The sequence below is a fragment of the Xenopus tropicalis genome, chromosome 3, assembly GCF_000004195.4.
Source record: "Xenopus tropicalis strain Nigerian chromosome 3, UCB_Xtro_10.0, whole genome shotgun sequence".
Classification (NCBI taxonomy): Eukaryota; Metazoa; Chordata; class Amphibia; order Anura; family Pipidae; genus Xenopus; species Xenopus tropicalis.
Window position 1 is genome coordinate 77051963 of NC_030679.2, and position 16754 is coordinate 77068716.

Genomic DNA, 16754 nt, shown 5'->3' on the forward strand with positions numbered 1-16754 from the left:
GTATTTTTGGCAAATTCAGAGGGAGTACATTCCATTCCAATTTCAAGGTAATCTATGAATATATGAAAATGTAATAAACTACTTTCTAACAAAAGATTTTTTTTTCTTTCCAAGACCAACATCTGCAAATAGCATCAACAGTGCAAGTTCATCAAACCACAGTGCTTTTGTTCCAGAGCCCCCTGTCAGTTCTGTTGGGGGAGATCTGGCCAGCCGCCTTTCCAGTGATGAAGGGGAAGTTGAAGGTGTTGAAGAGACAGAGAAACTTGACTGTTTCTATTCTGGACATCATCCTAAACCTCTAGCGGTATGTAAGTCTTGTTGCTTACTAGGTAATGCCTGGTCTGTTCCTAATTGGGAGAATGTAATTTTCTAGAATTTGAATGTGGCACTTTTGCCAACAAAAAGCTTAAGAAAGCAATAAAATTATATTTTTGTTTTGTTCACTTTTCAATTGCTTATATGATGTACATGAAGACAACTGTCTTCCAAATTCTTGACTGCCTTTGCTAAAATGAATGTGATATTGGGGTCATATTACAAAGCTACCAATACAGGGTCAAAAAATATGACTTTGCAGTAGGCTGGTAGACTACAGCAATACATGTGGCATGTGTTAATTGTAACAGTTAATTTTGTCTTAGCTTGTTATGGCTAACAAACATGATTTATTACTGAAATAGCCAATTGGGACTATATTTTACATATATTACATATAGTTTTCTTCCAAATTAGGCACAGTAACACACAATTATAGTTTAGCTAACTTGCTCTTTATTTACTTTTAACCCCCTACCTACGAACACCAACCCTGAAAACAGGAAAAATGTGTCCTGTTCAATTCAAAGCATGATGTTTAGTGTTGTGAGTATAGACCCACAGGTCTGAGTGAAATCAGTTTATACGTGTCTTGTGTAGCGGATTACATACAAATCCACTGCTCAAATACAAGTTAGGATTTGGATTAATATTAAACTAAATTAGGCTCATCAGGCATTTTTTCCTACAAAAATATGCTGGCAAAGAAATGCCTGTCACTGCTTAGATATAAATGGCGACTGCCAGTGGGAAACACTCTTCCTAATGCAGAACCTTTGATTGCTAGTCAGGTACCATACAGGAATGCTTAGTGTGGTGTTCCTTATAAATAAATGAATATAAATGCAAACTTTTACAACAATTAAAGAAAAGAGTATATCGGTAAGCAATTTGTAATTTTGGATTTAATCAATCTTATCATACTTGACAAAATCTTTGTTCTGAAAAGCAACAGCTGTACTTCACCAGCCATGCTTGTGACAGTAATGAAATTACTGCCAATTGTCTCCACTTGCATATGTTTAGTGGGCTAGTAAATGGAGCAGAAAACCCTGAGTATGTGTTGTCTGTTGGCAGAAATAAAGAACAGAAGGAAAGAGGGGATTTCAATGTATAAAATAGCAACTCAGTGGGAAAATGGAGGTGTTATTGCTACCATAGTTGTGCCAGATATTCTGCCACGCATAGCAGCTGTGTATGTAAAGAATGAAAAGGTATCAACCTTCATGTGCAGGTAAATTGAATGCTTTGAGCAAAGTTCTTGCTCATAATTAGAAGTTATAGGTTTATCATCCTAATTATGGCTCCATGTAAATACATAACATTCTTGATGAACTGAACTCTGTTCAGTTACATATTTAATGACTGTTCTGTCTAATAATAATAATACTGTATGATGATTTTACATGTACTTAGTGTGATTTTTCATTACATTGCTCTGCCTCTAAAGCTGTTTCCTGCATTTGGTTTTCAGTTTTGCTCATTTGGCAGTCGGTTAATGGGGCGAGGGTACTATGTGTTTGATAGACGATGGGACCGTTTCCGTTTCGCATTAAATTCCATGGTGGAGAAACACTTGAATTCACAGATGTGGAAGTGAGTATTTAGTGCCTTTTATAACTTAAATCACAGTACCTTAAGCACTTTAAGGCCCTGTAAAGTCCTTATATGAATCTTCAGAGCCACAGTTTTCAGCACTTTCACACACATTTTAATCAGAATATCAATTTTCAAACATTTAAATGTTAATTCAGACATGAAATTCTGTGTAACTAGTGTAGGTAAGAATGATAACCAAATAAAAATTGAAAACAAATAGAGTAGTTGGGGAAAATAGACTTGTTTATTACAGTCAGAAAATTAAAAGTAATGGTCTTGGAATAGGCACTTGTGCCAAAGATTCTGCTGAACTACATGTTGCCACAAGCTCTGAAATGGAGCTTCTGAAAAACATATGCTTTGACAATCAGTATAGTTAACAGTATATGGCTACATTTTTGTAATAGTCCTTTTAGAAACTGAGGGGATAATTTTTATTAAAAATATACTTTTGGCATTGAGCTACTTAGTTACCGAGTTTCCGAAACATTGCAGTGTTGTATTTGCATGTTATGGTGTATGTTAAAGTGGTAGGATTCCTCTTTAGAATGAAACATTAAGTCATTTACTGGGAAAACACAATTTCATTATAATCACCATATTTAAAAAATAAATAAATAAATAGTTTTGTGTATGAACTGTTTTGTTATTATGTCATTTGAACAGTTGGCAGCTGTGACAATAGAATAGGCAGAGAAAACTTAAGAACTTGATTTTATTTTGTAAAATCATTCTGGTTGTTCCTTACTAAATGTTGTACAGCTGAAGGCCTGGAGATGCTGGGCATAAGATTTAAAGGCAGAATAACAAGAAAAGTATTGTGGAAAGAAATGTCTTGGCAGTACTAGGATTACTTTATTTACCTAACAGTGTAAATAAAAACATACAGTTATCTTTTATGCCCTTAACTCCTAGAGAAAATATCTTGTCACATTCACCTGACTACAGTTAGATGATAACATATGAAGGGGTAAGAATAATTTACTTTGTTTTAATTATGTCTTGTTTTTTTTCCCCCTGTTACTTTTCAAGAAAAATTCCTCCAGCCGCGGATAGTCCAATGCCTTCTCCAGTAACACATGTCAGCAGTTCTTTCCCTGCATCTGTCCTTCAACCTTTCAGCAACCCAAATTCAGTATACCTTTCCTCCCCTGGAACCAATTCAAGAACCACTTCCTCATACATGGTAACTTCTGGCATGTTAACTAACATGGCAGCTGACACAAACTCATTAACATCGCACCCCAATGCTTTTTCACATGCAACAGGCACTCTAAATATTGTGGACTCTACTTTTAAATCACCTTCAGCTGTTTCCCCTGTGCCAACCCTCACACCTTCACCATCTCAAAAGCCTTCAAAAACAAAGCCTAGCAAGTCATCAAAAATCAAAGATTTGTCTTCACGGAGCGAAGAGCTTTCAGGTAACAGAAAGAAAAAGCCTCAGACAACTTCCTCCTCCACCTCCTCTTCGTTACCATTACAGACGTCGTCCACGTCTTCGTTTTCAGGGTCCCATAAGAAAAACTGCGTGTTAAACTCTAACTCGGGGTTGAACTCCTATCAGGCAACTTCTTCCTATAACAGTGTCTCTGTACACAATGCAAACAATGGAACAAGCCCACTCAGTGCCAAATTGGAACCCCCAGGCAGGACTTCTTTATCTGGTGGCCCGGCAGACTCTATAAAACATATGAGTATGGTTGTTAGCAGTATTGACTCAAGCCTGTCAGTGTCTTCCCTTGTGCACCACCCAGGGGAACACACACTGGCAGCACACAATGCCGTGTCCTCAATGCCACTTACATTTGATAAATCAGAGGGCAAAAAACGTAAAAACTCTAGTGCAAGCAGCAAGGCCTGCAAAATCACTAAAATGCCTGGTATGAACAGTGTTCACAAAAAGAGCACCGCCAACCTTATATCTTCTGTGCCAGATACCCAAAACAGCTCTCTCAGTCGACAGGTAAGTAGTGAAAATAGTCTCTTACCATGCATCAGTTGTCTACATATGCTTAAGATTTGACTTGCCTTTGGTTTAACATACTTTTTTTTAAATGTATGTGCAAAAATAGTTTTTGGGCTCTGCTGTATTTAGCCATGTTGTATGGCTAATTCCAGATGGGAATGATTCTCGGCCTGTTGATAAATGCTGTGAACCAGCCAATGTTCTGGCCTACATTGGCTTCTGCACATGCACCAAAAGACACTACATTGGCTTGGGCGCAGACACACGAAGCAGATTTTGGCACAAAAATACACATTCACTTGTTTTCTTGCTGAAATTCTCTCTGTGTGTTTGCACCAAGGACAAGAGAGTGCCTTTCAGTGCACATACAGGAGCTATTGTAGGCCATTGTATCAGCTAATTCTAACTACGTTTATCCACAGGCTGAGAATCAGTCCAATGTGGCTGTACACATATTGATAAATTTCTCCCAAAGGCCCTCCGTAAAATCTTTCCGGTATTTTTAAATAAAAACATAATACTTTCTAGAAATTGCACAGAATTTTCGAAGTGCAGCCTTAAGGTGGCCATTCATTGGTCAGTTTTCCACAGTATCCAACTGATTGGCCTAATAGATGGATACAGCACAACTAGAAATACACGTCCATGACAAGCTTTCAGTCTTCTGTTTGTTTTGGTTGAATGATCTGAACTGCAAGAAGTAAAGCTAAAATGGTGCTTTGGTTGATGAAATTTGTAATTACCATCACTTACCGTATATGCTCGAGTATAAGCCGAGTTTTTCAGCCCTAAAAATGTGCTTAAAAAGTAAGCATCGGCTTATACTCGGGTATATACGGTACTTGCGCTCATACTACAGGCTATACTGTCGTTGCGCGCGCACCCTACCTCCCCTCCCGTAAGCATCATGTATACGCGGCGTGTGCACGACAATATGCGCATCGCGCCGCTGCACAGAGGGAGCGGCGCGGCCATGAGGAGCGCCACGGAGTCCCCCCCCCTTCCTGGACCCCCCCTGGACGACCATGGCACATATCGCGGCCATGAGGAGTATGTGGCACCGTTCCTTAGGATTAAGCAGCATATGGACATTGTAGGACACAGTGAGTGGCACAGGAACTTTAGTCAATGAGACTGTTTCAAACTATCTATCACCTCTCTGTTCTGGCAGAGCTTCCTGCTGAAATATGTTTAAATAAATCCAACATGTCTCCTCATTTATTGATTTATAAGGAACCCCCATGTTTCTCACCCCTCGGTTAAGCTTTTATAGGCAAGCTGGTAACAGGGTCACCCTAAAATGTTCCTCTAGAGCAGTGATTGGAGGATCAGTTTTAGTTTGTGTCCTTAGCTTAATGTATCCATGTATCCGTTATTCAGCCATACCCTAGGAAAGTAAAGTGGTCACCGTAATTGCCCCTCATACTTGCTGGCTCTCATGGTATCTAGAGAGCAAATCAGTGATGCTGACCTGGATAGGAACTGGTCTGGGCACATCTTGATTCCATCTGTCATTCCTCCCAATTGATCCCGACCACTGCCCTGTTTCGCCATGGCCTGCACCCCCAATTGTGCTCACTGTTTTTATATGTATTGTATCTGAAACTCTTTATGCACATGCAGTTCTTCTCAGGCTTATGTACATTCACAAATAAAAAAGAGAGATGTACTGGTCTCTATATTATGAGAGGTTTACATAACTTGCTAAGCTTTATGGCTAGTGGCACAGTAGTTGTTTTATCAAATTTATATAGAATAATTTTGTATTCATTCAAGTGACATCCAGAACAGCAATTTACTGTATGTAAAGAATACAGAAATGCCATGTTTAGTTATGGGATTAAAGATTTTGTATACCGGTATATGGATGCTTTTCATGCTGCACCATTGAGGGGCTTATACTCGAGTCAATACGTTTTTCCAGTTTTCTTAGGTAAAATTAGGTACCTCGGCTTATATTCGGATCAGCTTATACTCGAGTATATACGGTATATGACATAATTGACCAGTTGGTCAGGCGAACTGCTTGACTAAGGGCCGTGGCAGACGGAGAGATTAGTCGCCTGCCGAAATCGCGGCGCCGAATATGCCATCCCATCGGCGATTTACATTCCATCTGGTGGGATAGCTTTTTGGGGAGATTAGTCTCCCGACAAGGGAGATTTGTTGCGGGCGACTAATCTCCCCATCTGCCACTGCCCTAAGGGTGAAGAAACATGGAGCTACTAGTAGCAGCTACTTGTTGTGGCTACTAAAATTCACAATTCTGATAATTTCCTGATAATAGTCTCTATGTGCAGGGAATTTTCTGGCGTTTAGTAGCTGTGAAAAAGTAAGTGCTACTAGTAGTTCCATGTGTCTTCACCTTAAAACAAATCTGGAAATATGTAGCTTATACACAGAGTACATATTTCTGCCAGCTGAAAAGCAGTCTTGATTGTCTCCCACTGCTGCAATTCATGTGTTGGAAATACCAGGCAAAGTATGTGTGAATGCTATTAGGCCTAAAAACCCTTAGCAGAGCTCACAGGTGGTTTTTAGTTGAAAAACACATCCTGTGTAACTTTAGCATAAGTTAATGTTTTATTTTTAAGGTACTTTTACTTCTTTGTGTTATTTTCAAGCCTACAAAATATCAGTCAGGTAGCCCACAGGGAGGCCCTCATATATGGGCCAATAAGCTGCCAACAGTGTAGTTTTAAATCTCTAGCATGCATTAGTGAGTAATCTAAACACTATAATATTCTTGAGCTAACATTTAGTCCTTGTGTGACTTACTTCTGGCATAATAAATGTTTATTCTCAACACGGGCGTTTTTACTTTTACCAATTTAAAGGGGCTCTCTATCCAAATACAGTAAATATAGGAGGGTCTACTTTGTTTCAGAGGGACAAGGGAAATAGGATAGGGGTATGTCTATTAAGCCGGATTTAAAAGCCAATATAAAGGAAGAAGTAATGGTGGGAAATGAGGGAACTGAAGCTTTATGGGTGGAGCCTTTTACAGGTTGGAAAGAGTCAATTGTAGGGGTATGCTCTTACTTTCCTCAAGTAAGTGAAGAGGAAGAGGCTCAGCTCCTGTTGCAAATAATAAAGGCTGCTAGTTTGGGGCATGTTTATTATTGACTGGTGCATCAGTACTGCCAGGACAGTTAATGGAAACAAGTTTCTAAACTTGATGCATGACAATTGGATTTCACAGGTTATTTAGGAGCCAACCAGAAACCATGCTATACTGAATCTATAGCACCAGAATGTATAGCAAATGCACAAGTAGTAGAACCTTTGGGTAATAGTGAACATAATGTTATGTCAATGTTTCGTGCAAAAAAACAAATATACACTAAAGTAACAAATACTTTGAAATTCAAAAAAAGCTAATTTTAGAAGGATGTCTCCAATAGATTCCATTTTAATCAAATAATTTTTAAAAATTATTTCCCTTTTTTTGTAATAATTAAACAGTATCTTGTACTTGATCCAAACAAAAATCCTTATTGAATGCAATTTATCTATCAGTAAAATTACTCTAAACAGCCTCCAGAATTACCTACCTTTGTCCCAGCAATCTGTCTGACCTGGTTCCTCAGTTCTCTCTTCAATTCGACTACTCTAGTCGACCTGGAGAGTCTTCTGGGCATGCCTGAAGGCAGCAGGAGCCAGTCTGTGCATTAGCAGGGTTTTTTTTTTGTTGTTTTTTTTTTTTATGAGAGACCTGAACAGGAAGTTGGGGCGGGGCTTCACTCTGCACAAGGAAGCAAAGGAAAGGATTAACTTCTAACTGAAGAACCAGGTCAGACAGAATGCTGGGACAAAGGTAGGTAATTTTGGAGGCTGTTTAGAGTAGAGTTTTACTGATAGAAAAAAAAAAAAGGTTTACTTATTCTTTAAGGACTACCCTATGTGGCTTAATTCAGAAGTAAGGAAAAAAGAAAGCATTACAAAACAAGTCAGAGGGGACAGAAGCTGCATTTAATGAGGGTCATACTTCCACTTATAATTTATTGCCAGTGAGAAAGCATTTTTAGGATATTAGTCACCCACGGTAGAGATTTGCTGATTATCATCACCCTAAGGGCTGTGACAGACGGGGAGATTAGTCGCCCCCCGACTAACCTCCCTAAAATGCCATCCCACCAGCTAGAATGTAAATCGCCGGTGGGATGGGATATGTGGTGTGGTGATTTGCCGAAATCTCCAAAGCCTTGAGAGGAAACTTCGGCGATTTCGGCGCCACGTATGCCATCCCACCGGTGATTTACATTCTCACCATTGGGATGGCATTTCGAGGAGATTAGTTACCCACGACAAGGGAGATTTCTTGCGCAGCGACTAATCTCCGCATCTGTCACAGCCCTAAGGCAGCATGGCTAATAGCACAAGCTACATGTACTTACTTGCCCGAAGCTAGCGAAGCATAACAACCAAGTAGTCACTTACAAGGTTAATGGGTCAAGTACTTTTAATAAATTAGAAACAAACATCTAATTTATTGCTTAGTTATTGAATCGCCCATTTTTGTCCAAGTTGCTACATAACTCATCATTTGGAAAAAAAAAATCCTCAAAAATATGCTATTCATTGATGAGCCTAATCAAGGTTTTAAATGACAATAAAACTTAAAATGGTCAGTAGAGTGCATATTAGTTAGGCAGATCGCCACCATGATTTGAGTGCTCCCATGTATGCATTGCATCTCAATAAGTGGGATGCATATGCACAATAGTACGTTTTGGAAGCTGGCGGTATTTTGCATGGGACATTTTTGGCATGGCACTCAGAGTGAATGCTATACTGGCCTAAATTGTAACTGCCAGTGATCATTGGTTCTGTGCCATGAGGGTAATAGGCAGACCAAATATTGCCGGGTACATGGAGTCAGAAAAATGTGTACTACTCTGAGTTTATGCAGCAGTTCTGTGTTCTCTCCCAGAGATTTAGTAGTGCCTTTCTCAGTCTATTGTGTTGTGAATCTAGCTGAACATCATTGTGCCTTTGGTGACTGGATGCTATGCAAAATGATTTATAGAGTAACTGCTCTTGTTCAAGCAAACACCTGACAGAGACATGTCTATGGCAACTGGGTTGGCAAATTTTCAGAAATGGTGATATGTTTGTGTGAGTGACACTTGCTTAGTTTTTTGTGCTTTAGCTCCATTATATTCACAAATGAAATAACACCATCACGGTGTCATACATAATAATTATGCAATTCAGACGCTCATGCACAACAAAAAATATTTTTTGTTGCAAAATTGGTAATGTTTTCTCTGTGTATTTAAGGGAAAGTTAAGTAAATTATATTTTGCTTTTAAGAGGCTTGCTCAGAGGCAGAGGACAGCTATTATGGCTGACATGCTTGTAACACTGTTTTTTTTCTCACCAGATGGGGAAAAGTAGCAGCATAGCTTTGTCACAATCTACTTCTTCGAGTACATCAAGCCCTGCACATAACAAGCAAGTAAGTAAGACCATTTTAAAAGGGTACTATAGCCAATATACAATATGTTCAGCTAGACGTGTATTGTGGATGTGTGTATTTTTGTGTGAGTGTGTATCTTAATAAGTGGGATTTTTTTGTTTGAACCACAAGACCCTTGGTGCTGGTTGTGTTTGGTATCTACAGTATATGGTATTCTGTGCACTATATATATATATATATATATATATATATATATATATATATCCAAAAAAAGACCAGCAACACCGAATTTCTCGGTCACCGACCTTTCTCAGTATGGGGACCAAAACTTAACATTGGCTGTTCATGCATTTTTAATACACGATTGATCTTGGAATATAACTCTGTGTTGCTGGTCTTTTTTGGGTATTTAAATCATTTACCTTGCACCCGAGGTAAGAGCCGAAGCCACCCTGGGATATATATATATATATATATATATATATATATATATATATATATATTTGTATATATATATATATATATCAAAATAAAACAGCCAGCACCAAGGGTCTTTGTGTTTCAAAAAATCTCTTGTGTATTAAAATTGCATGTACATGCAATTTTAATACACGAGAGATTTTTTGAAACACAAAGACCCTTGGTGCTGGCTGTTTTATTTTGATATTTATATGATATCCCGTGCACAGGGGCAACTGCAGAGCAGCAGATTTTGGAGTGTGGTGCTGTCATGTGGACTGTTTTATTTATATATATATATATAATATACACCCAGGGTGGCATTATACCTTATTCAGAATTTAGTGCAATGAATTTATGTATGCATCTCAGATTCATGTCTGTTTTATTTTTCCTAATTCTTCCTTTTGTTCTTAAGAAGACATCAAATCGCACTGGCAGGATACGAACGGTTCCATGACAGTGGGAGAATACCAGCAGATCACCTTTAGATCTCAGCAGCTGTACTCCACAAGCTCTTCTTTCGCTCCGTGCAGGGACAATGTCGCCTTTTGTCATTATGTGGTGGAGACACATTATTCTAAAGTTTACAGAACCAAACTGGGTGTTGTTGCTTTGCCACCTTTGGTTACCACTGGTTGGTGTATTCATTTTTCTCTATAGAATTCCTGCTTCAGGGCCTTAAAGGTGAATATGAAAAAAACTGCAGCTACCAGCATGCATTAATATTTTACTTTATATAGGGGATGCTGGAAGTTGTAATGTAGCAGCAACAGGGTCATGCAAAAATGCATTAAGAAGGCCTTCTCTTTTGAAGTAGTTTCATTAGATTCAGCTTTTCTTTTGCTTAAAAACTAATGGCTAAATGGCCACAAGGAAGTCTAGCCAATTAGACATGAGTCATATTGTGTTGATATCTTGCTCATATATTATAGCAATGGCTGAAAATTGTAAGGTTTAGAGGCCCATATTTGCAGTTGCACAAGCCATGTTTTGATCCCAGTAGATCAGAGATTTATGGGCTTTTTGGCTTCAAGCCTCCCCCCTTCACATTTGTTTATTATCTGTTAGCACATGCTAAGGTTGTAGATGTGCAACTTATTATTAGCAGTATCTCTGCTATCATATTCTACAATAGGAAATCGGCAATCGCCTCAAGTATTTGACTGACATTCAGTCCACCATCCACTGCACTATAACTTACCGTTCCCTTTCAAAGCTAGCTGACCCCTGGTATGGATACGCTCATCAGACATTTCTGATCAAGACAGTGCATTTCAAATGTTGAAACTGGTGTGCCTTTTAATCTGCTTCAATTTCATGAATTACTTCTTTTTAAAAAATATTACTACCTTGTGAACAAACAATATCCAAGTAGCGCATTATGAACAGTATCAGGAAGTATGCCTGCTTTTCCTAGTACTCTCTCTTTTAATACATCTGTTTCTGTTGAACCATGTAATCTTATGAATTAGACCTCATATATATCTTTGGGGTAGGCTTGCATCCAGTTGTAGTTGGAACATGATTTATATTTAAATCAGCACTACAAAGTTTAGCCAGTTTTCTCTTGATTGGTCTTGAGGGTGCATCTTAAAATCTGCATACAAAAGTGCAATTTCTCTGTCCAACCTCAATATTATTCCTCTTTACTTTAATATAATCAGATCTACAGACTGTTACTGTTATAAGAACAGCCATGTTAACTAAAACATACCGGAGCGAACTCTCAAAATTTGATTAATCCTTCAGTTTGATCTTGCCCTGAATAAAAGGAATGTGCAGCAGCATTAAGAGCTGAGGTGTAAGGTATGCTTCAAAATGTGGCTTTAAACAGCTGCTGGCTGATATGCTTGGGTCACACAGTGGTTTCAGAAATGGGCAAACAAAATTTCAACCTGATTTCCATTGAGTGACCAGGACAGCCAGGATATCACTGCTGGTTTACTGTTAGTCTCTGACAGAATACAAGGAAACAACCTTGCTGCCTATGTGATCTTTGGCAAGCAATGCAGATGGGGCATTAATTAGAACAAGTTTTTTTATCTGATTGCTCTAATTTAAAGTTTTGTTAAAGTTGTCCATAATCTGGCCTTTGCCTTATGGTGACAGCCCAAGATAATAGCACCTCAACCCTCAAATGGGTTTCCATCAGTGACCAAATCAGGTAACTCACATACCAATAATAATATCTTATACAGCAGCCTACTCCCACAGAGCAAAGAACAGCATGCAGGTTTTTGGAAGGCTTTTTTTTCTTTCACCTTTAATGCTGCAGTTTCCCAAGGACAGCTAGAGAGCTACTGAATTAATTTAAAGATATACTAATGTTTTAAGAATCAGGAAAATAAAATGTTAGTTGAGCTTGTATTTTGGGACAATGTGTGTGTGTGTGTATGTATACGTCTGCCTTTACAAATGGGAAAAACAATTATTATCAATCAAAGTACATTCATTCTTACATGCTAAAAAGTGGTTCTACTTCTACATAACAGCTCCAAACTTTTCTACTATATGTTATAAAAAATAATATACTATATGGTATAAAAATAATTCTGGGCAGAATTCAGAGTTTCAAAGACACTTCTTATTCAGATCTGCTTATGTTTAAACTTGAAATGCTCCAGGCCTATGACAGTCATTTGCTTATATACTCATTACAGCATGTAAGAGTAAATGCACTAGAGGGGTTGACTCCTTGAAATAGCAGGCTGAAACATTGTATGATATATATCACTGATACCTATTGCCTATTTGGTAGTGAAGAGGTTAAAGCAGATATTTCCCCTGTTGCCCAACCCCCCACATTTAATTTTGGTTTCCTCACTTTACCTTGATTCTGTCTGGGTAAAAAATACTTCACATTTTTAAGTTCATTTCTAAGAATTAACAGGCTAGAAATGATGACTTTTTTTTTCATTAGTGTCTGCCATATCATCCCCATATGATTATTTGTATGGTAATATATGAAACCAGAAGTACAAGGGTTGAGTGAAGCAGGAAAATGGGCAATTGTCTATCTTTAGTGAGGGGGTGGGGTGCATCAGTATACATCTTTCTTGCCTTTGGGGGCTGCTGTTTCACCTTTCAACTAACAGCAGAGTACTAGACTGGGGACACAGGGTACCCACAAGACCTGGCATAATGTTGCCTATTAGAAAGTTGGTAAGAAAAGCTGCTTTAATACCTCTTTACTGCCAGAGGCAGCTATCTCACCATGAAGCGTGAAACCTCAGGTGTGTGTGTGGATTGATAGAATTGCACTGTTCCTTTTTAGGATACAACTCTGTTCAGTGTTTAGGTTTTAGCTTACACAAAAGTTTCCACAACATCAGCCCCAATCCAACATGTTTCTGTTTCTACAGTGTTAAAAGTGCACTTAATACGCTGGCATGGAAAGATACATGCTCCTCTTTCTTTACTGCTTTCTACATACAGTACCAATAATGTGCAAAAGCAATTACAAAACAGAGCTAAGATCGTTCAGGGGAAAATATTAAGGCAGGACTGTCACTCGCACCCTCCAGTTGTTTTCAAGAACAACATTCTGCACCTTCCGGTGATGCTGGAAATTGTAGTTTGCAACATGAGCTGGACCAAGAGTTTGACATCCCTGCATTAAGTATACTAAGGACTCTTTTGTTTGGTGTTCATTTTGTAATAATTTATGTTTTACTATATTACTGAGATAATTGACTGGGCTAGTTTCTGAAACGTAATGAAACTAAACTCAAAGCAATGTTTATATTTTCTTTAATATTCTTTGAATTATGTTGTATATTTCTTCAGATGGAAATAATCTGTACATATCTTGGTTATTTTTGCACAGTTTTATTTTTTTGTTGTTTTTTTTAAGAGGTTTAGGATGTTAAGTATGTTAATTTTCCTATTTATTTATTTACATTTTTTGTTTGTTTTCTCGGAGGATGTTTTGAAACTTGTTGAAATAATGAAAATCTTGCCACTTCCCTTGCTGCTCTACATTCCTTCCTCTGAAATGTCCCATTCTTCCTTAACCATAACAGTGATTGTTTCTGTTCTAAAATTAGCTTACAGTATAGGGAAAGAATTAAGTCTCTCAGGCTAGCCACCTACTTGAGAAAGCTTGATATTTCCATTAATATGGATGCCTAAATGATTTCACATTGCATGACCTATAACCAGGTTTGTGCAAAATTTTCCCCAAAGCCCCTGCTTGGCCTGCTGTGTAGTTGGTGTGCCACATCTGACCTTTCCTTCCATTTTCCAGTCCCCTGAAGAGCATTTGACACTACTGTGCATTAAAGAGCCATTGTGCAGAGTGCCTTGGTGTTGTGTACAGACTTTCCCTGTACATTCGCAATCCCAAATGTTTGATTTGATGGAGTATATATGTGGTATTTCCCTCTTGAATGCTCCATAGTAAAAATGGAGCCTACACAATTGCATCTACATGATGCTGTTTAAGTGTCATGTTTGTATTCCCCAGGTAGTCTAAAGTAGGAACCTAAACTTCTATTTGGGAAGAGTGTGTGCACTCATATAAAGTCCTTTCTCACACAGATCCATCAGGGTAGTCAGAGCAAGCGTTGCTTAAACGTTTTACAATGTAGTCAGTTGAATGTGAATTTCCATGCATTAGAGGCTCATTTTCTGACTCATACCCACTGCGCAAAGGCCTGTTAGCCATAAAATGCGAAATGGAGAACTTGTTTGCCTTCTTTTGTATTAAAGTAACAGTGTACATAGTACCAACTGATCTTTGTAGAGAAAAATAGTTTATACAGCAGAATCTATTATTGCTGGATGCTCAGCAAACACTTTGAAGATGAAATAAGAAGAAAAACTATGGGGTTTTTTTTATTTGTTTTATATCTACATGTTATATTTTGGTATTCTGTTTCACCCTGGGCACTTTAATGTAAAACATTAGCTAAGGAGTACTGGGTAAATAACTGCTGTTGCACAGATAATGTGTGGTTTCCTACTATTAGTAAGTACTTGTTCTGAAGATTATGCCCAACTCATTCTGAAACAAGAAATCATCCTTGATTGTAGGTTATTTTATTTTCAAGTCCTCACTTTGGAACAACAAAGTATTCCCTGTTTTTCCTGCACTTTTATGTATTCGCTGTATCCAATATAATTTATTTCATGCTGAGGTGCAAGGTGAGCAGGGCTTTTGTGAGGGGACCTGAGCAGTTTTTCCTTTTTCCAAATACTGTTTGTAAGGGGTGAATGGCAATTCTTCTGGTCCCCATGATAGCATTGGTGCAGAGTTTGGTTCAGTGCAAAAACAGGCCAGAATGTGTTTTAAATCAGTACTCAAAACTCTCCACTGGTCTCTATAGCAACAAAAGAGTTACAATATACTAAGTAGGAATTTAGGGCTGCCCTAAATAAAGGTGTTTATTTTCCTTCAAAGCCCCAGTCCCACTTAGCAATTTAGAAACAAATAAATATTTCATATTTGAATTACATTTTTTTTAGTAGAGTTTCCTCAACAATGAAAGGGTTGGTTTATTTCAAGTAGTTAGTAAGTAAATTTACTTTACAAGTAGTGAATAAATGTATTAAACTGTAGTAATTCCATTTGTCTGGAAATCAGGGCAAAAATATGTAAAATGCAGAATGAAAGTATTTCATTAGGCAATTTAATTTATTGTACTTGAATTGTCCTCAATAATGTGTAATAAAGTCAATGATTCTACACTGATATATTCTAAAAAAAAAATAACTGAAAAAAAAAATATATTTTAAAAAAATGCTTTTGAAAATGGACTGTTAAGCTGGACTGGAGCTGTAACTAAATAAAATGTGCAACACTGGGGTATTTTATCAGTGGAGCAAACTGTAAAATAAAACCCTCCCAATATGTTTAAAGTAGGTGTAAATAGCAAATTTTATGACATACGGTTTCAGATAAGAAAAACAAATAGTAAGAAATAAAAACTGAACAAATGTATCTGATTGATACTGCCATGGTCTCGTGCCTGGCCTGGAGATATTTTCCAGTGAGGGATGTATTGTTAATTGTCTTACATTTATTTTATTTTATTTTTTTCTTTTACTTTTTGTAACATGGCTTTGTAAATAAAATAATTTATATGTTTGTAAGAAAAAAAGCACCTTCTGGTATTTATTCTTAAAAGCAAAATGATAAAATCAGTTAAGCAACAATGGTTTGTAGAAATACATGTGATGCTAGAAACGAGGAGTTTCTCTAGCCTTCATTTTTCATAACCAGTGCAACATGAGAAACCTGCAGAGAGGTCGGGATGAGTTTTAGGTGACTCCCAAAGAACAAGCGTCTCTGATGTACATATTATTTTTCATAGTACTACCAATTTGTAGTGGTCTGGAATATTATTTGTACAAATTCACCAAGTCCTCCCTAGACGTGTGTTACTTAAAGGAACAGTAACACTATACTACTATAAACTATTTCTTGGTCCTATTGGTCTTATTTTATATTGAGACTGACCGCAGTCGTATAGAGCGTAAATTACATCTAAACATGACCTAAAATGGTGATCGTAATCACCTGGTACCGCAGCCGGTGCGAGGAAAGAAGACAGAAGAGCATTGCTTGTCTGCATGTACCCCAGTGCATTTTTTTTTTGCTAACAAGGAGCATCAGCTCGGGGTACATGCAGGAGAGCAATACCATTTAGTCTTCTTTCCTTGGGCCGGCTGTGCATACACAGTAGAGTAAAAAGCCGAACATTAACATAAAAGTTGTTTTTTTAACGCTACTGTGCATGTGTGGCCTGGGGATTGCAGCAAAACACACTGCTAAAGATTAGGGCTGCGTCATTCAGAATAATGTGCGACCATCCCTTCATACCAGGTTGTCATGGAGACTGCTTTTTACCCATTCTTCTTACAGTTAAAGGAAAACTATACCCCCCAAACAATGTGGTTCTTTTTAAAAAGAAATATATTGCATAAACAAGCTCATATGTAAAACCATTTTCACAAAAATATACATTTTTAGTAGTATGTGCT

The 16754-nt window shown here is 37.7% G+C and overlaps 1 protein-coding gene across 4 annotated transcripts in view; it reads left to right on the forward strand.

Moving 5' to 3' along the window:
- atxn7l1 (ataxin 7-like 1) overlaps positions 1–15871 on the forward strand; it is a 75930-nt gene extending 60059 nt beyond the window's left edge. For 3 of the 4 annotated variants that reach the window (XM_002933108.5, XM_031899019.1, XM_004913011.4), the window contains 5 exons: positions 115–307; positions 1793–1914; positions 2950–3883; positions 9273–9347; positions 10186–15871. In XM_002933108.5, the coding sequence (XP_002933154.2) occupies positions 115–307; positions 1793–1914; positions 2950–3883; positions 9273–9347; positions 10186–10227 (1366 nt within the window). In that variant the 3' untranslated portion in view covers positions 10228–15871. The remainder of the gene's footprint in view (positions 1–114; positions 308–1792; positions 1915–2949; positions 3884–9272; positions 9348–10185) is intronic. The other variant, XM_004913010.4, reaches the window with a different exon arrangement.
- The last annotated feature ends 883 nt before the right edge of the window (positions 15872–16754 follow it).